General features: G+C 42.6%; 1 protein-coding gene across 5 annotated transcripts in view; it reads right to left on the bottom strand.

Moving 5' to 3' along the window:
* The window catches only part of PPP2R5D (protein phosphatase 2 regulatory subunit B'delta), a 41245-nt gene extending 26930 nt beyond the window's left edge, over positions 1 to 14315 (bottom strand). For 4 of the 5 annotated variants that reach the window (XM_077336376.1, XM_077336379.1, XM_077336377.1 and 1 more), the window contains exons 1-2: positions 14153 to 14315; positions 11616 to 11699 (exon numbers count right to left, since the gene is read on the bottom strand). In XM_077336376.1, the coding sequence (XP_077192491.1) occupies positions 11616 to 11699; positions 14153 to 14179 (111 nt within the window). In that variant the 5' untranslated portion in view covers positions 14180 to 14315. Of the gene's footprint in view, positions 1 to 11615; positions 11700 to 11853; positions 11982 to 14152 lie in introns of those variants that run through there. The other variant, XM_077336378.1, reaches the window with a different exon arrangement.
* Between the last annotated feature and the right edge of the window lie 7200 nt (positions 14316 to 21515).

Here is a 21515-nt window from a genome sequence, read left to right as displayed (position 1 = left end):
CTGGTGGAATGAGCTCCTGGGAAAGCTGAGGGCCCTGACGGAGCTGACAAAGTTCCGCAGGGCCTGCAAAATGGAATTCTTCTGCCAGGTCTATAGTTGAGGCTAGGCCAGTACAAGTGATGGGCCCCCCTCCAGCTTCAGGGCCATTCCGCACTCGTTCAAAATTGCACAATGGTTGCAAATTGAAATTGCTACTGTTTTGCTGTTATGCACACCGTCATTGACAATCTGCAACACTCCTGAAACCAATCCGCAAAAAGCGCTTCGTTGTAGCACTTTCAGGGAAATCCCAAAAAGTGGATTCACCCTCCGGAAAGCGCTACACTCTTGCAACCAATCTGCAACACTAGCGAAAAAGACCTGTGCGTTAACATTGTTGCGGTTCCAACAAAGTCCCTCCCCCTAGCTCTCTTCTGATCTTCCGGCGAAGCGATCGCCATTTTTTTTTCTCGGAGCGAGCGGAGATCAACGCACCGGCAAGCTTTCATTTACCCAGCAAGGCTTCCCTGACTGTAGTCCCTCCCCAGAGCTGTTTTAAGTCACCAAGCATGAAGCAACACACAGCCCCGTTTGCTGGTTTATTTTCCCTTTATTTTTCACTCTATTTTCGGCCGAAAATAGCGCCCGTGCGGGGGGGGGGGGGATATTTTTTTTTTTCACTCGGGGGGAGCGTGGCAACGATGAAACGGCAGCTCAAACACCACCTGCTATCTAGATGGGTCTCTCCGTTGCAACGAATCAACGCGGATTCATTGCAACGTGTGTGTGTGTGTGTTTTTTTAACCTTCCTTAAAGGGAAAGGGGCTTTTTGGGAGCACAATAACAGCCGCCCATTGGCTGCTTGACGGCCAGGGGCGGGACAAAGCTCGGCAATATCGCTTCCTGGCTAGCGATTTTTGCCGAGACCGGAAACCTGTGGGAAACGATAGAAACGCAACTGGATTCCACTACAAAGGCAGGTATGCATAACGACGAATTCCACTATTTAAAATGGCGTTTTTTCATTCCGCAACCAATTTGCTACATAGATCCTGGTGCGGAATGGCCCTCAGTATACAACCTTTAGCGCACCCCTTGTTAGATGACTATAGGAGGTAAGAGGGACCTGGCCATCTTGGTACCTTGGGAGTTATACAGTTTAGGGGGTTTTATGGGATTTTATGGAATTTATATTTTTATGTAACCTGCCTTGAGTCTCCGAAGGCAGGCTATAAATTTAATTAATAATAATTATTAAAGTGTGCTATCAAGACATGGAACGCAGCAAATGCAAACAATCTCATCATCTCCAATTTCAATTGAAAAACTCTAAACAGAATTTTCCAGGAAATTTTAATAACTGGGAGAAAAACACATACAGGGAAAATTCTCCTTTAAATTGCTAATCATTGGTATTACCACCCTAGGTATCATATCAGGTAGGCTGTGCTATTCCTTCTGTGTAAGTATATGCACTGCTAGACTACTTAAACATGGTAACAAATTTTTTCAACCAATGTTAATTTTAAATTACCGATAAACCTGTCTTCTATATACAAGGCTATTCCATTGATCCTCTGCAGTAAGCGTGAGCCCCCTCCCCGGGAAAGTGTCTAGAACTCACAACAAAAACTCCTCCTATCATCAGCACCTGAAGGTAAGAATTCTTTAACTTGAATTGATCTCAGTACAGGCCATTAAACATTCAGGACACATGGTAACCCTCAGGTTTGAATTATTTATTTAAGGGGGGAGAGTTGCTAAATCCAGAACCTCCCTGCATTGCATCTTGCAGTACATTTCTGCTAAAGGAAATTGCAGACCACCAGTGTTTCCCTCATATTCCTGAGGGTCTCCAGTGGCAACATTTTGGGCTGCAGTGGGAAGGGAGAGGCAAGGAAGTTGTGTTCCACAGAGCGAGCCAAGCCCTTTTGTGTGCAAACCTAACGCATTAGAGTGAAGGCTGAGCCACTTCCCCAACTCCATAGCTTTCCATATGCTGGGATACTTTGACCTGGGTGTGTTTTCAAACAAGCAATCCCCACAGGCATATCAAGTAAGAGCAACAGGCCTCACTGGCTGTGCCAAGTATGCCGATGAACACTGTATACCAGAAACGCTGGTTGCACCTGGAAGCCAGGTTTAAGAAGAAGAAGAAGAGTTGGTTCTTATATGCCGCTTTTCTCTACCCAAAGAAGAAGAAGAAGAAGAAGAGTTGGTTCTTATATGCCGCTTTTCCCTACCCGAAGGAGGCTCAAAGCGGCTTACAGTCGCCTTCCCATTCCTCTCCCCACAAAAGACACCCTGTGAGGTGGGTGAGGCTGAGAGAGCCCTGATATCACTGCTCGGTCAGAACAGTTTTATCAGTGCCGTGGCGAGCCCAAGGTCACCCAGCTGGCTGCATGTGGGGGAGCGCAGAATCGAACCCGGCATGCCAGATTAGAAGTCTGCACTCCTAACCACTACACCAAATTGGTGCCCAAAGGGGGGGCCCTTAATCTGTTATTCCGTGTTATTAATCCTTGTAGAATAAAGCAAAGACATTTCAGGTTCAGGGAAGAAAAAGACTAGCACTCAAAGCTCCTTGTCTTCTCATTATCCAGACACGGAAGGGCAATTTGTGAAATAGGAGAAGGCAGAAATGGCTTGCTCTAAAGATAGAATGTCCCATAACAAGACTGATCCAAGTGGGTAGCCATGTTGGTTTGAAGCAACAGAAGAAAGTTTGTTGACCTTAAAGGTGCCACTGGATTCAGTCTTATTCAAGCTGTAAGCTTCTGTGTGCAGGCACTGAGGAAGTATGCATGCAGATGAAAGCTTCTGCCTTGAATAAAATTTGGTTGGTCTTAAAGGAGCCATTGGACTCAAATGTTGTTCTATAATAAGACTGTTGGAGGAGGAAGAAATAGGAGCCATGGAAAGCCAGAGGATACCAGTATTCTGAGGTGTTGCTATATGCAAGTATATGCCTGACAAAGTCATCTTGGATCAGGTTACTGCAGTACTAATCTATTCTGATGCTAGTCAATTGAGATACATATTTCTTATTTGAATGGGCTTCTAAATACACTTCAGAGGAACAGGAACAATTGGGACACATACCTTGGAAGAGAAATATTAAGAAAATTGTGGTCTAGGGTTCAGACCTCAAAACCATTTAAAAATAACTTGCTAATGTTTTCAGATATGAATTTTTAAGGCAGGACTTGACCTCTTGGTTTTTGTTTGTCTGAAACCTTCAGGAAGGAGTGTAGCCACATCATTTACTGTGTCCACACATGGGACAACACAACATGATTAAGGCTATTTTGGTCAATGATATTATGTAAAATATATGCAATTGCTGGAATGTAGGTAGCAGAGGATCCTTTAACAGTTATTTCTAAACTCCTCATTTCTTTGCTAGCAATGGCTTACAAAATGAACTGCATCTATAAAACCACCTAAAATATTAACTATCCTAAATAAAATAATTGTGCAGCCTTTACCATTTCTATTTGTCCAACAAAACGTACAAAAGCTATAAGTACCTGCTGTCCATAGCAGAGAAGGGCACGAACCTAAAAATTCCAGTTAGGCTGGGAGAAAGGGGAGGGGATTGCCCAGGAAGGGTTAAATGGCTGGCAGCCATTTAAACATAATAGTTGATGGGTGCACCCACCAGGCTTCTGAGTTTAAATAGCTGTCAGCCATTTCACGGATCAGTTTTTCTTCCCTCTGTTTCCAAAGAGGGGGAAGCAAAACTGACTGGTGAAATGGCGGATGTGCCCATCCACGATCAGGGCTGAAATGGCAGTGAGCCATTTCACCGATCCACTTTGCTGCAAAATTGAAAGGTTAATTGGCTAGCAGCAGATGGGTGTACCTACCCCGCTGTTAGGTTTAAATAGCTGTTAATTTTAAATACCCTCAGCATACTTTCCATGTATTTGGCTCCCTACTTGATTGTAGGACACTGACATGGATGCTAAAAGCGCAAGCTGGGGCACTTAAACCTCACAATTAAACAGGCCAGGGCCTGTTTTTGAGAATTTAGAGGCCTCCATTTATTTTCTCTGGCCCGCTGGTCCACATATGTGACTAACAGGCCACACAGTGTCCACTGTCTATGTCTATTTAAAGGAGCTGATATATTACAAAATTCATTGTACATTTCTTGAATGCTGTACTACTATATATGCCAGACCACCGATAAAGACAGCAATGCCAAAACTGGTTAGAGTCATTGAGACATTAGTATATTTATAGAGTTGGATTTTATCTGAGGCAATGCATAGAGCCTTGGGTATTTTTAATTTAAACTGTATTATTAATACAAATACCGGTATGGTATTTTTATAACTACAGTATCTTTTAGAAATTAAATACATTTCCCTTTTTTAAAAACGTTTTTGATTCCTGGAATAAGGAGCAGGGCTGGCTATACTTCTGGTAGCCTACTGTTACAGGGTTGTAGTTATTATTTTTACTTATTACATTTATATACCGCCCTCCCAGCAAGCCAGCTTGTAACAATTAATTAAGGGGGGAAATGTGAGAAATGCTTTGAATTCAGGAAAAGCATCTAGCAGCATTACTTGTGTCCTTAACATAAGAGCTGTCTTGGCAGACAGGAGGGCGATTTGAGTTAAAAAGCTGGCTTGAGCCAACCCATGGCTAGGAAATCTAGTAGTATGTCCATGCAGTTCTGCCCCAGGGGTACATCAATTTTTATTCACCACAAAAAGTTAGTTCGCTATCTTAGAGCACCTGCAACATTTACATAGGATAGGTCATCTCGACTGCAAAACAAAAGAAGAGGATGAAACAGAAAAGAGACTGCAAAAAAACAGAATGTCTGTCTATTGCATAGTAAGCTTCCAACGTATCCTAGACCAGTCAGAACTCTGACTGTGTTAGAGCACAAGTCAAATCAAAGGAGGATGAGATCTTTGCAAGTCTTTCCAATTCACACAAACCAGCTTGTAGAGCTGGGCTAATGGATGGCAAAGGCTCCACTGTGAATGGTGAAGCTGTATATCACTCTGCTCTGCTGGCAAAGGCTGGGCTTCCTATTGGGCCGGAGTCTCATTAGGTCCTAGAAGTGCAAGGCTACTCTTCAATCGCCTTCACTATAACACAGTCTTCTTTTTCTCCAACGCCTTTCTTCTCACCTTTCTTTTGAGCTCTGCTTTTATTTCCCGGGTGCCTTAGTCTCCTTGGCTAGCTCGGCACCCTAGACACTAATTAGGAGCATCCCAGTGTGGAGCTGCCCAAAAGCCACCAGGAGAACATTGGCAAATTGAGCAGCCCATTACAAGGGGATAATAAGGTTTCTGCAAGCAGTTTCTGCAAGCACTGTGAAGCATCTCTTGCTTCAGACCTTCAGCCCCCAAGCTAAATAAGAGTTGAAGAAATGTAACTGGTTTTAATTGTAATTTTTAAAACTCCATTAATAAGGTGGCTGGAAAGTGGAGATTATCAAAGCAGACAGAGTATGTTTAACAAACATCAACATGTCTCTGATAACCAAATCCTGCAGAACAGATAAGGATGCCAAGGCCAAGGCTCAGAAAGATAAAGTGATAGAAAGGGAGAAGTCCATGCAGGGATCACTGCACAAACAACACAGCACATTCGCCAGAAACTTGGCGAGCAAGGAAGATCAAACCGGTAGCTGGTATAAACAAACACATCAAAAGAAAAGGGCTGGGATTTCAGAGGACACAGAGAAAAGGAGCTCCAAAAGAGGACGAGTGCCCAGCGCTGGGGCCATTTCTGAATGCTGGCCTCATTTTGCAACACAGACTTAGTGACTGAGGCTGGCAGAACTTCCACTGGATTCTCTCCAGTAGTCCGGGACTCCTTTCTTGCCTTGCAAATGCAATCCTTAGCAACTCGCAGGTTAATTCAAACGCTGCAATAAAGAACTCCCCCTCCCCCCCAAAAAAAGAACACAAGGGAGCCCTCCCCACAGGCTTGTGTCCTTCCCGCTGGGGGAAAAAGAAAAGGGCATTCTAGGGTCCATGTGACATGTCAGGCTGGACATTGGGGGGTGTAGCTATAACAAGAAAAAATGGGGAGGCATACAGATGCCCTGGACCAGAAAAATACTGTGGGAAGCAATGACAGAAAACAATACTTTCCCAAGACAGTTGAAATGGATGGCATGTGCTTCCCTTCACCCCTCCCTAACACTTGTTCCTCTCCTTTCTTACAAGGGCCTTGGGGAGTCATGCCAGCTCCAGTCCTGCCTACTGCATATTAACAGGATCTTGCTACAGTTGCTTCATTATAAGTCTGAAGAGGGCCTGTGCCACTTTTCAACCCATCTTTTCCAGAAGCTTAAATAGAGTGGAATTTAAAAGGGGGTGGGGGAGAGAGAGAAACTATGCATCAATCCCATCCGTTGAATTTTTTTTAATTGCCTAAAGCGTTTAAAAAAAAAAGCCATGCCTCCACCAAATTGTGAGTTGAACATTTTTCATTAAAATACTGTGCAAGATCAGGGCAGAGGAATAGTAGATGTTATTTTTGAAAGCATTTTACTTAAAGGTCAGAGTATTTCCATGCAACAAAAATAGTTTTTAAGGCCCCTGAACTGAACTTAATGCACTCTTTTGAAGTGTGCTTAAACAAGGTTTGTTGGCTGAAAACTCCAGCCCTGCTTGATTTTGAAGAGACACAATGTCCCGTGTCTCGCTTGCTCTCCTTTGGCTTTGAAAATGATGAAGCAAGTAATAAATGTAAGCAAACAGGCAGCCCACAGCTCAAACCATGTCTTTTAAGGCAGGGGTAGTCAACCTGTGGTCCTCCAGATGTTCATGGACTACAATTCCCATGAACCTCTGCCAGTAAAAGCTCATGGGCTCATGGGAATTGTAGTCCATGAACATCTGGAGGACCACAAGTTGACTACCCCTGGTCTACTGTGTAGCTAAGAATTTCCACTACACTTCCCACAAATTTATGAGTTGGTGCAGCCCTACTTCTGTTTGTTATCTTTGGGAGCTTCAGCAAAGAAAGACCTCTTCTGGAGAACTCCTCAAGCAGCATGGTGGCTTCATAGGAAGTTGATACTGAAAGTAATGACAGTTTCCTGATCTAAAGCAATGTGTGTCTTTGAGCCTATTGTATTTAAAAAAACATTTTTATCTGATTATCACATGGCAAAAAAAAATTAAGATGCACATACAAGGGGTACAACAGCTTGCAGTTAGTTTTTGCTTATAGAAAAGGCATTCATACTTGTAAATTCCATAAACATACTAAAGAATACAATTTCATATACTAAGTAATAATTTATACACTTATATATTTAAAAAGCAGTGAAATAAATATAGGCTTGATAGGAAAATAAGTACTGCATGTATTCCAATTTTTCTCAAAATGTATGTTTTTTTCTGAAAAAAAGATTTCCCCACCACCACCAACTATATAACTTCAAAATTTCTGGGAATTTTATACCTTTAGTAATAACTAGAAAATACAGCCATTAAATACAAAACCCTGAAAGCCTTTATTTCTTACATTTATTTATTTCTGAAATTTATATTCCACCTTGTCTCAAGTGATTTCTAAATTTTGTGGCTGGTTCCAAAAGTCAAAGGAAATTTGTCAAGGCCTGCTATTTATTCATTTCAAATTGCAATCTGATGACCCAATAGTCTTGGACTTTAGTGACACACTCTGTTTCTACCCTCATGTAGCAGCCAATGTAGCCACAAACTTTGCTACAGTTAACATAATATCAAAATCAGGATCAGGTGGAGAGGAGAAAAAACATCAGAAGCTATTATCAACAAAATCCAGATATCTCTCAGGGAACACCAATACAGAATTTTTATAAAAGAAAAAAAAAGATGTGAGATCTCTGGATCTTAACAGCCCATCCACATGTTTTATTGTTATTGAGCCTACCAAGATTACTTCTATGCAGTTGTGAACCCTGCTGTTTGCATTGGTTAGAAATCATTCCTTTCAAAGAATTTCTCCCAATTACCTTTAACATGATAGTCTGATAGCAGTTTCTCTTATTTTTTCATTCCTTTCACCTCCAAGTATAGCAAAATACTGACTAGCAAGATGAACAATTTGCATTCTTTTTTTCTTAACACTTGTCTTCAATTCTGAGTGTAACGCTGGAAGAAGCACCCACCTACCACCCCCAAATTCCTGGTCAGGGTTGGTGCACACACACTAGATCCTAAATGTTTTATTATGGCATCCAAGACTTTTCCAACCCTGTTGGAGAGGCTAAAAAGTCACACACTGATGCTTTCATTTTTTTTCCACAGTGATGGTTGTGACATAGTAACACCTTCCCAGCTGAAATAAATTTACAGCCCAAAGTGAACCAACTGTCATTAGGTCACTCACAAGACACTTACTATTCTGTAGCACATTCTGAAGTGTCACATGCACAACTGTGTTTTCAGAAACCACAGGAGTGGTATTTTTAGTCAGCTTCATGATAATTATACAAAAACATGGCAGTTTTCAGTTTTACCAAAGCAACAGTTATGTTAATACATCAGAATTTAAACAATCATTGTTGGGTGACATTTAATCTATAACAAGGAGCAGCTGTGTTTGTTAATGCAAGAGACTCAGCATCTTGTGGTGTCTTGAAAAATAACTAAACTATTGTAGCCTAAACTTCCAGGGTCTACAGACTATTCATTCAGACGTACAATGTATGTACATATACACAGGAGGATAAAGGTGGTGGTGGTGGGAACTGTCAAATGTAGGGCCAGTATAGGGCCTTTAGTCTCACTATTCTACTGGGGGAGTTTGCCCCTGAATGTATATATCTGCCACCTGAAGATCACACATCATGAATGACAAAATGGTCTGCAGCCCACAGAGTTTAGGTAAAAATGTCAGTGCAGGGTGACACAAAAGCCTCAGCTTTTTTAAAAAATTTAAAAAGTCCCATTTTGTGTGCCCACAAAGGGGAGTAGAATCAATTCGGCATATACTCTTCAATTGTGATTTTTATTATAAAATCCATAAAGAAACCACTGACCCATTGTTGGAAGGTTTTCCTGATCAGTCAAATAAAATCAGACTTGAATATTTTTTGTCTGATAAAAACCATCAAACTCTGTGCCAAGTGGTTAGATTCTGTGCCCAGGTCAGCCGATTCATGAAAAATATCAAATTTTATCAGTCAGGGACAATTCTATGAGGAACTTTACACGAGTATCAGTAGAAATATTATTTTTAAAAATAATATTAATTTGTTTTATTTTTGCATTCACTTGTTTTAATTATCCAAACAGTCAATTGTCCATCAATGTTTTTGTACATTTCTACATGTGCTGAGGCTGCCCTTAAACATACAAGATTTTATCTTTCTGTACTGTGATTGGATCTAGTCCCAGACCAATATAAATATTTGATGTAAGGTGACACAAAACTTTGGATTAAATAAATGGCAATAAAGTGATTTGACTTTGAAAAAGTTGAGGGCTATGCTTCAGAATGGAAGAAGGTCACCTCCTCCTTTCTTAAACAGAAAGGTTAAGAGACTTCAATATCTAAGGACTAACTAGTCTGGCACCCACCTGAGGAGAACAGGAGGAGAAGCCAAGTCACTGAACAACAAAAGGATAGTGTTCTAACTTTTTTTTACACAGTCAATAAAATGGGTGAAATCTCCACCAATTTTATTTATTTTTGTGCACTGCTGCTAGACCTTCTGCTAATATGTACTTTTCTGAACAGTTATTAAGTGCTACTGAAGGACATAACATCAAAAGCCATAACTGCCTCAATCAGCTCTAGCCACAAAGGCTGCTTACCATAAATGCAAGTAGAAAAAAAAAAGTTCCAAATCCTTGATGCCAGCCTGCCCCACAGGTAACAAAGAGAATTTCAAATGTTTGGATACTAGTGTTAAGTGCCTGCAATTTTCCTTTACTCTATGCAGCCATTAAATGAATCTTCATTTCATCATATGGAATAGTAAACGGTCCCAAATTAAGGATCCCGCCCCCTCCCAGCCAGCAACATGGTAGCAGCTGCTGAAGAGAACAATCATGACTGGAGCATTATCAAAAAGCTTGAATAAGAAAGGCCAGAAGAAATTCATACTGCCACACACAGGCGCTTTCATCTTTGGCTATCCAAGCATCACGAGGACAACGGTTTGCAAGAGATGCTCTGTACATGACAAGCTGTGGTACTGCTGTCCTGTTTGCCTAACCAGACAACTATGTTTTTTCTGTTCTTATCATTAATATGCTATTTTTGAATGGAAATGCTGCCTTTTATTTGAGCTTCAGAGTAAACAGAAAACTGCATTCGTGTACACCCTGAAACTATTTGCAATATGCTATTTGTGAATGCTTTCTTCCCCTTAACTTCTCTGCCATTACTATGGGCTAAAAGGACCCTTTGGTAGCTTCCATTTACTTTGGCCAAGCATCCAACTACTCTTCTTGTGCTCAGTTCCCTCAAAACTTAGTCCCCACCCGCTTAGAGTTTTTTCCTTCTTTCCAACAGGTTCTGTCTATTTCTGACCTTCTTATCCTATAACTCATTAACAGTGCAAATGTAAAAACACTTTTCTGAGAGTAAGTTCCATTGAATAGCCTTGAGTAGGATTCCGAGAAGACCTGGTTAGGACTGATCTCTAAGAGCCCTGAAAGCAATCACAATTACTGTTCATATCATCATACATCATAATAATTAGCTTTTATCTTATTTTATTTATAGTTTGATTTATATACTGCCCCTCTTGGACTGGCCGTCTCACGTCACTGAACAGAAAAATACATAGAGTGTCATGTATTAGAGTGACAAGGATGCAGTCCTATGTATGCTTAAGCCTCACTGAATATAATGGGGATTATTTCTGGCCAGACATGCATTGGCTTGCATTGCAAAGCCACTCCACATAACTTTATCTTCCTGTAACCCTTATGAAAGCAATGCAAGACAGATCACTTTTTTATTCCCCATATTGCAGAGGGGAAATTCTATTCCATCACCTTCTCATGCACAGTTCAGTCTCTTGGCCAATACTCTACACTCAAAATAGCCACGTTAAAACAACTCACTGGATCTTTCTGCTTCCTTAGAATAAAGTTTTAATTCCACCAGTTGCTTCCATTCTTCTTTCCATTTTCCCATAGTAACTGTATGCCTCTCAAATCTGCACCCAGCTACTACATCCATGGCAGGACATAAAGTTTCCCAAAGATCTGAAGAGGTGTGGTCTGCTCGTAAGAGCTACAAACTGAGGGGGTGGGTGGGTTCCTATACATTTTCTACATCAGTTTTACTGCTGATTTTTACAGCACAGCCCAGAGATCTAGATGTAGACCTAATATCCTGTCCCTTGCCTGTACATTGTCATTCAACCCAGCTGCAAGCTAAAATATTTTAATCCATGGCTTTTTTAGCTTAAATTCTGCTGGCAAGTTCATATGCCAGCAACACAGAGGTAGATTATTAAAAACAAATGCACAGGCAAGAAGCAACTGTTTCCAGCCCCCAGACACATGCAATCTAGCTAAGCAGTTTTAAAATTGCTTTAAAGATCTGTAGTTTTCTACCAATCAGAATTATTCTAATGCTAAGCCAGTTAGTATGCAATATATACTAGGCTAAAAATGAATTAGTGCTTCACTGAATGGATATCCTACCTCTTCTGAATTCTCTGTGCCACCATCCTTTCCACCGCTGCCACTGCTGGCTTTTGTCGTGCTTTTAGTAGACTTTGGAGGCTCCTAGAAAGAAGGAGGGGACACAAAGAAAAGCACCTTGAGACGCATGGTCCTGCTGAAGATTTAATGCAATTCATGATGCTCTGAAATAGACATTATGGAAGTGAAAGAGCAGAAATTGAAAAGGGGCCTCTAGTCTATAAACAACTATCCATACCATGCTCCATATGTCAGTACCCAGAGACACACTCTTCCCGGCACAAGAGAGAGGTCTGACCACAGCCACACACTACTCATCCTGCAAGCAGTACCATCAGTTCTTTTGCCTTCTGAACAGGCACCTGACACTGTAAGCCCTGCCCCTTCTTCCAACAAAGAACATGCTGCAGAGCCTCTGACTCTGGTACTGCTCCCTAGATGGGAGTGGGCCTGCCAACACAAGCAAAGGGTTAGTTTAGAACAAAGTTTGCAATGCAGAGAGCAGGAACTGAGAAACAAACAGGAACGCTGTTACATTATGGCTAGCACACCCACCCATTTGGAAACCCGGAAGGGGTCAAGATACAATGGGAAAACAAGGAATAAGAGAACTTTCCTAGGCAGAACTGTCAATAAATGGCACTATCAGTCCATACCCACACCAACTTTGTAGAGCATTGATTACATGTGCTTCAGTTAGTCATGTGTGCACTAAATGAAAATTACAAAGGCAGCTTTGCTAATGTCCTCAGGATATTCTTTACTGACCACAAGTAACCAGGCAATGACTACTTAGACTAGGCAAGAACTAATCCACCTTACAAAGGGAGGGGAGGAAGGGAATGAGGGGAAATTAAAAGAGAGAAGAAAAAAGGGTAACTCTCAGTGCAGGTTAATGTATCCCTATTACATGTTAAATTATCACAGTTTAGGGAAGCAAATCACAGTAAGCTCTATTCCCTTGCCTGTATTTTGCAGAAGTAGGTGGTGAATATTTGGCAAACTGAAAAACTGTCCTGGGATGATGTGGCAATGACACACTGACACATTTCACTGCCACCATGTGTCTGATACAGTATGTACAGGCTGTACCGTCAAGCCCCTATCTGCCCACACATGCTGGCTGAACAGGTTATATATGTTGCATGGCAGATGAACACTGAAATGTTATATACTAGCATGCTGTAGCAAATAGAGGCCTAAAATTCAGGTTGCCAGCACACTCCACAGGAAGCTTTCTCTACGGAACTAATCCATACATTTCTGTTACAGGTTTTGTACCTGTATCTACATACAGTATAGAGGCACTGTGCCAGCCTTACATTCTACTACATGAACAGGCCCACAACTACAGGGTTATCCTCCTTATTGACTTATATAAAAGGTTTTATGTTTACTGGTAGCATAGACATTCCCATGCTTTCTCTGCATTCTTGTAAGATTTACAAGCTTTATCCTCCTTATATCCTAGATGTATAAAGGCCTTCCAGTTACTCAGTACTGATGCAAGTGTACCCAGCAGTATGCTTGCTGGGCTCATAACTTTGCCCAGATTTGTTTCATGCAGTTAGGTATGGCATAAGCCACAATTAATATCAGCAATGAATCCAGAGTCTGTCCTACAAGTTTACATCCAAATGCAGTAAGTTTATGCTATCTGGGTGCTATCTATCCTAAGACTGTCCATGCTGCATACAGGCACATTTAAGGCCTATGTGCTGCTCATCTATATGCCAACCCTGGCCACACTTGCCCTGTTAAAATTCTCATAATACACATACTTGCATGGTAGGGAATAAAAAACAGAACTTATGTACAGAAGCACAGAGAGACATTGCCTATCTGTGAGCACACTGTGCCCCACATCAGCTAAATGCCCCCCAATCCATTTTACACGCCTGCATGCCTCTGCAACCAGCCCTCCCCGGTAGTATGCAACGAACTGCAGTGGACCTCTCTGTATCTTGCATGTGTACAATGTACAACCCGGCCTTGCACTGCAAACCGCCGAGCTTCCTCCTCCACCCCGCATGTAGGTGGGTGTGGGCAACATCCTCTTATTTATGCGCAGCCACTCGCCCCCTCCGGGCGAAAGATCCCCTCCGTGGCTTGACATGTCGCCCGCGCATAACCCAGGGACAGTGGTGCGACGAGATGATGATGTGCTTTGTCTGTGCCGCGCGCCGTCCGCGCCTGCCTGTATTGCAGCCCGCAGATCTGCCCCTCTGCAGGTGTGTGCGCCGCCCGGCCCGTTTCCTGCGCGTCTGTGTGCGCTGCCCGGGCAAGAGAGCCTGGTCGGTCTCGGGCACCGGCTCGTGCTAATGCCGCTGCAGCAGCTGCTGCAGCCCCCGTGCCCGCTGGGCCGGCCTCGGCCTCTGCTTCTGGGGCGCGGGTGGGGGATCTCGGCTGCTGGCGGAGGCCCCGGGCTTGGCCCGCGCCAGGCCCGGGCAGGTTTTTGCTCCTGGGCCGGCGTTGCAGAGGGGCGGGGGGGGTGTGGGGGAGGCCCTGGCTGGCCCCCCGCTTTTGCCCCTCCTCACCTTCTCCTTCTTCAGCTTGTAGGGCATCCCGGATCTTCGGACTGGCTGGTTCGCTCGGCCTCTCCCGCCGGCCCGGCCTCCTCCTCACTCGGTTCTTCTCGGTTCTCCTCGACCGCCGCCTCCCTCTGCACTGGGGCGGCTGGGCCCCCATTGGGCCTGAGCCCCCAACCCTGCCTGGCAACTGGCTCGTGAGCCTCGCCTCATTGGTCGCAAGCCGGAAGGATTTTTCTCATTGGTTGCCGGCCCCCTCCTGTCCTCCCTCGGAGAGGCGGGAGAGGGAGAGGCTGCCAGTTTGCAAGAAAGCTCCACAATATGGGGCGGGGAGGGCGAGACGCAAAGAGCAGGGGGCCCGGTCCCCCTCCGGCCCTTGTGGGGCTGCCAGGACGAGACGCGGGGATCTTCTCTCCAGGAAGCGGGGCGAGAGCGGGCGTGGAATCTGGAGGCGTCCCTTGGGAACGAGGAACCCCCCCCCACCCCCGTGCAGTCCTGACACGGGCCTCCTCTGTGTGTCATTGTCAAGGAGAAACATTCATGGAGACAACCCCCTCCGTGAAATTCACCGTGAAGCTGCTCCGGCAAAAAAAAAAAAAAAAAAAAACACCCGACAGCTGCATTGCAGATAGAATGTTTTACAAAATAAAAATAATAGAGAAGTGACAATCTATGAGCGTGACCTCAATCAGTATCAGAAGGCTACCTTGTAAGGGCCTTTCACAGATGCAAAGGTAAGCCTAGATTTCAGGAAGACAGACACTCCACTGAAGATGCTGCAATATGTTTCTGAGCACATATGTTTAGGACTTGACACAAAGAAATAATTTGGTTGGTAGGCTTTCAAATTAGGTGAACCAAGAGGTGTCATCATGCTTCTGCCAACCAAGTAGGAACAGAAGGGAAGAAACATTCTAAGCAGGGAAATTAGTTATTCTGTTACTCGGCTTTTCTTTATTTACTTATTGTCATGTTTTATGAGACGGTATTCTTTTTTTCTTTGCCCTCATTTGGCATCACTCTGCTCACTACTTTTCTGCCAATTGAAATCACTCTCTGGGAATCAAACTGACAATTCTCTTGCCAAGACTAAACTTGATGTGCAGAGCAATAGTAAAATAAGCACACAGTGGAATGCATACAAGAAACAATGGAGATACAGAATATTTGGTTTAAATTGCAGAAGTCCACAACTCCATATTGCACATAAAAGCCCTATGCAGAGTTATTCCAGTTTAAATCCCCTGAAGTCAATGAGCTTGGAATGGAGTAAATCTGCATAGGTTCTGCACTATAAATGTGCTTAATTATCTGCATACTTGCTGAGCATTCTTCTTGATAATTTACTACCTGCACAGGTCTTATCAGCTGTAATCCTATCTCAACAATAATCATCCAGTTTCTTATGCATGCAACTAGCCCTTCCTGGTAATTAAACCTCCCAACTTCAATCTACCTTTTTGTGATGGTTGAGGAAGTTTTGTTTTGTCGTATCTGAAGAAGTGTGCATTCACACAAAAGCATATACCTTGAATAAAAAAATTATTGGTCTTAAAGGTGCCACTAGACTCAAACCTTGTTCTGCTGTTTCAAACCAACATGCCTACTGACCTAAATTGATTTAACAGGATAGAGAAGGTGCTGCCTTCATTATCCTAGGCCCATTCTGCACACGTTGGATAATGCACTTTCACTGTACTTTTGTGACTGGATTTTCCTGTGCGGAACAGGAAAATCTACTTCTAAAGTGCATTGAAAGCGCATTAATCCAACAAGTGCAGAATGGGCCCTAGTTGTCTTCTTGTTGCCCTCTTCAGGGTCTTCTTCTCTTCTTTGTACACCGGACATTGCCTTTTCCAGTACAGATTCAATTTATCCCTTTCTCTGCTCTCTCTCCCAATGTCTATGTTTATCAGTTCACATTTAGTGGCATTCAAAAGGTACAACATGAAGATAATAACATCTCAACAACCCACCAAAAGATTTTCACATAATCATCAAGCAATACCAAATTTAAAACAGCAGAATTAATACAACACAAAGTTAAATACTGACTTATGTCTACATCTAGATTATAAGCTTCTTGGGGCAGATAATTTACTTTTATTCTACGAAGCACTATATGCATTTATGTTCCTATAGTAATAATAACTTGTCATCTGTCTGTGAGATGACAGGTTTCTTTAAACTAATATAAAAGCACAGAAAATGTACATAAAAATATACACAGTGCAATCCTGTGTAGAGCTACTCCAGGATACGTTTACCTGACTTTGCTGAGTTTAAGGTAAAGGTAAAGGTATCCCCTGTGCAAGCACTGGGTCATGACTGACCCTTGGGGTGACGCCCTCTAGTGTTTTCATGGCAGACTCAATATGGGGTGGTTTGCCAGTGCCTTCCCCTGTCATTATCATTTACCCCCCAGCAAGCTGGGTACTCATTTTACTGACCTCGGAAGGATGGAAGGCTGAGTCAACCTTGAGCCAGCTGCTGGGATTGAACTCCCAGCCTCATGGGCAGAGCTTTCAGGCAACATTTCTGCTGCCTTACCACTCTGCGCCACAAGTGGCTCTTTGCCACAGCTACTCAGCTACTTTGCTGAGTTTAGACTGGAGTAATTGTCCAAAGAATTCTACTTCCAATCTGCAAAGAATGTTTTAAGCCTATTTATTTGGTTGGGACATTGACAGAAGAAGGTGTAGGATCCTTACTATGCTTTTCCATGCTGAGTTGCTTCATTCTGAATCCCCTTAAGTTAATTAATTAATTATATTTATATACAGCCCTCCCCAGAGGCTCAGTGCAGTTCACATAAAACAGAAACAATACAGGTAACTTAGTTTAACAATAATAAAGTGATAACAACAAGCAATATAGAACAGTAGAAAAATATGGAAAACATTAAATTAACGCGTACTGATAGCTCAGTGCATTGGGTGGAATTGTAGTGGGTGCCATAGGAAGGAGGCTCAAGGGGAGGGCCCATGGAAAGTGGTGGTTCAGGTCGACCTCAACCAAATGCCTGGTGGATGAGCTCCATTTTGGAGGTCCTGCAGAACTGTCAGGGCCCTGATCTCCTCTGAGAGCTTGTTCCACCAAGTGGGAGCCAGGATGCAAAAAGCTCTGGCTCTGGTTGAGGTCAAGCGAGCTTCCCTGGGGCAGGGATCACCAGAAAGTTGGGTGCTGGAGTGTAAGGCTCTTTGGGGGGTGTAGGCAGAGAGGCGGTCCCTCAGGTACACTGGGCCCAGACCATGTATGGTCTTAAGAGTGATAACCAGCACCTTAAGTCTGATCTGGAATTCAACTGGAAGTAGACTGAAGTATCTCTGTACTGGATTGCACTGACAGAATGTTTCCCCCTTCCCCAGCCTCTCTTTAACATGGAGGTATAGATTTTGTTCTTAAGCAAGTACAAAGAATTGTAATCTGCAGCTTTTTATTAACACTGCTTGTTACTATTATGTGTAGAAAATTTAAAGTATAAAATTTAAAGAGAAGCCTAACTGGGTGGTAATAGTGATGAGAGAAGGATGTTGTTGTGAGCCACTTTGGTTCTCATTTGGGGAGAAAAACTGAGTATAAATATATAAGTAAGTTACAGGGCGACTTTAGAATATTGTCCTTGTGAAAAGAGAGCATGGGAGACCTGTGAGGTTTTAATGTATTAATACAGACTGTACAAATACTAGACACACAACACTATCAACCCATCAATGCTACTGGAGCCCTCTCCCTCCCTGTTGTTCTTTATGATTGGACAGACTGATTTGTATTCAGTATTTGTTTAAAGTATTTATCAGCCCACCTTTCTTCCAACAAAGTTGGGCCTAAGGCAGATAACAAAATAAGGATTAAATAACAAAACAACCAACAAACTAAAACCAGTGGATACAAAACATAAAATATAGCCAGTGATAAGCCAACAAACAAGTAATGGTGCCCTAAAATAAACATTTCAGTACCCCATCTGAACATGGGTTTCCTTCATTCAGGGTTCTCTACACTTATAATAATAATAATAATAATAAGTAGAAATTATGAAAATAATAAGAATAATTTTAATAATAATATTGTAAACAATACATAAGACCTGACAGTTTTTAGATGAAAATAAAGTAATAATATATACAAATCCGGACAACTCCATTTCAGAATCAAGTTCTAAAGCAAAATATGGATAGAATCACACAGAGCTGGAAGAGACCACAAAGGGAAGACCAGTCCAGCCTCCCACCTTCTTGGAGACTTAAACATCACACACTTCTGACAGGTGCTCATCTAGTCTCCTAAATATCTCCACCAAAGGAGACTCCACCATCCTCCAAAGCAGCATATTCCATCCATGAACAGCCCCCACCATCAGAAAATGCTTTCTAATATTTGTGGACTACTATTATCTTTAATTAAAACCAGATTAATAAATGTAATCCCATTGTGTGTTCCGTACAGATTAATGTCCCTAGATAGATTCCATATTAATTAAATCCTTGGGTACTTTTAAAAGTCTAGTAATACTTATAAAGTTATATATGTAAATATAATTCCTTAATATTATCCCCCAAATCTTTACGTTTTGGCATTTTTTTCTGTTTCCCAGGTTCAGCAAATACCAAATTTGTGGCTGTTATATTAAAAAATTGTCTAAATTGAAGACAGAAACTATTAAGTTCAATAGATAGACGCATGGGGAGTCAATTACATTATAGTTTATCCCCTTTGCCAGCATAATTATCACCATTTCCCAAAATATTATAGCTCTAACACAGCACTATTATATTTGGAAGAAATATGCCTGAGGTGTATCACAGAACCTCTAATGGTTATTAGGCATTCTGCTTGTCTCCCAGCCACCTAGTTCCCAAGTAGGCACCCTCTAAGATTTATCAGAGGTCTCAGATGTGGTGCTAGATTTTTCCAGACTGATCATTCTGGGAGACTTCAGTTTTCACCCAGGCAGTTCCTCATCTGGACTGACTCAGGATTTTATAGCCTCTTTGACTGCCTTGAATCTCTACCAAATTCACTTCAAACTGTGTTCCGCCAACTAACTTCTTAAAACCAAAGTGATGCTGTCCATAAGAAGGGGCCCAATTAAAATGGTTCACCCACAGAGGGTCATGAATCCTAGGGAATTCCAGAACACCTTGACTCATTCTGCATGTGCAGGATAATGCACTTTCAATTTGTTTTTACAGCTGGATTTTCCTGTGCAGAACAGGAAAATCTACTGTTAAAGTGCATTAAATTTGTGACAGTCACTGTGCCTGGAATGGGCCCTTGGAAAATGTCAGGATTCCAAAGACATGTACTGTTGAGGATGGAGTGGAAACACAGAATGTGAAGCTCCTTGAAGCTATTGACACAAGGTTGTACCTCATTGACCTCTCCTGCTTATAGAGTTCTAGGTCAGAACCCTGGTCTTGTTCTGCAGATTCTTAATAGGCCCTGCACTCCCACAGACTGTGAGTAGAGAGATGGAGAAGAGAAACACAGAGACCTACTTAGATAGCCACTTAATGAGCCAGAACACAACAAACTGGTTAGTGGATTAAAGGTACAGTAATGCAGGGCCCCCAGGCACGATCCCCACAGCCCCTTGACTCTTGTCCTTCAGCTCAGACCAGTGGCTTGCACTCTTAATTCTCATAACTGCCCCGTTAGACTGAGAGTTGGTTACCAGTCTGTTTCCGGGTATTAACCTTTAAGGCCATACGCGGCTTGGGTCCTACTTAACTGTGGGACCGTTTGGTTGCTTATGCCCCCCGCAGGGCTCTCCGCTCTGCGGGTATGAATCTACAGACTGTCCCAGGCCCCCGGGACGTTCGCCTGGCCTCGACCAGGGCCAGGGCCTTTTCGGTCCTGGCCCCAACCTGGTGGAATGAGCTCCCGGAGGAGCTAAGGGCCCTGTTGGAATTACCATTTTTCCGCAGGGCCTGTAAGACATAGCTCTTCCGCCAGGCATATGGTTGAGGCCAGAGCAGAGCCCGGGTTCCATCCAAGATCCCTAATCCATCGGCTACTCTTTCTTTCCTCTCTCTCTTACAGGATTAACGCCCGACCTCTCTCTGAACAAGCGGGGAAAGTGGGGAAAGTTATAGAATAGAATGCCATCTTTTATTGTAATGATGGGGTATTTATGGGATTTTATGTGATTTTACTTTGATTTTATATTTTATTGTGAACTGCCAAGAGACCTTTTGGCCAACGGCGGTATATAAATCAAATTATAAATAAATAAACAAATAAACTCCGGAAATGAAATACCTGAAGATTTAAGGGTGCAGCCTAGGAGAGTGGCGTATAGGAAGAGGAGGGACCTTGAAGAGCCAAGTTGGTGTAGTAATTAAGATCGGTGGCTTCAAATCTGGTGAGCTGGGTTTGATTCCCCACTTCTCCACATGCAGCCAGTTAGGCGTCCTTGAGCAATTCATAGACCTGTTAAAGTTATTCTCACAGAGCAGTTCTATCAGAGCTCTCTCAGCCCTATCTGCCTTACAGTGGGGAGAGAAAGGGAAAGTGATTGTAAGCCACTTTGAGACTCCTTCAGGTAGTGAAAAGCAAGGTATAAAAGCCAACTTCTTATTGGTATGGCATATTTCCACACAGTCTGCCTTCCAAAACAGCCATTTTCTGCAGAAGAAATGGCAAAAACATTTCCAATAAATAATTAATAAAGGATTTACATAGTTTGGAGATTACTTGTAATTCTGTGATATCTCCAGTCCTCAACTGGAGGTTGGCAATTCTAGACTGGCCCGAGGTCACCTAGCAAGCTGGAAGATGGCAGGATAGGAATATGATATACTGTATGTATGATATACTGTTACCTGGTTATACTAGTTAAAAATATGAATGTTATTATATGTATGGTTTTATGTATAGTTTCAGTTATATGTAAACCGCTCTGAGCCTTCGGGGAGGGCGGTATAAAAATACAAATAAACAAATAAATAAGCAAACAAACCTCCAAAATCCTATTCTGATATTCTCTAGTAACTACACCACACTGGCCCTGTGTAAAAATAGCTGTCTTATGGCCTTTTCAAAGGGCCAGCAAGGCAGGAGCTTTCTTTCTTGTTCTAAAACAGCTACTGAATGAACCCCAATATAGGCATCAACAGTCTACACCAGCCTCTCTCAACTTTATTACTGTTGAGAAACCCCTGAAATATTATTCATGCTTCCACTGGCGCAATTGTCCAGAATATGGTTGAGAAGCACAGCTGTGTACACGCCCACCCAGGGCCCCTCCCCTTCTTCCCCTTCCAGGCCCATCATTGGCCATTTTGGAATGGGGGGGGGACTTGTCAAATGACCATATATCTTATCTTATCTATGGTCATATCACCCTATAAATGTTTAACACATTAAA

Source organism: Paroedura picta, chromosome 1 (genome assembly GCF_049243985.1).
Source record: "Paroedura picta isolate Pp20150507F chromosome 1, Ppicta_v3.0, whole genome shotgun sequence".
NCBI lineage: Eukaryota > Metazoa > Chordata > Lepidosauria > Squamata > Gekkonidae > Paroedura > Paroedura picta.
Note: the sequence above shows the minus strand (reverse complement) of the source record. Positions and strands in the feature narration are given on the sequence as shown.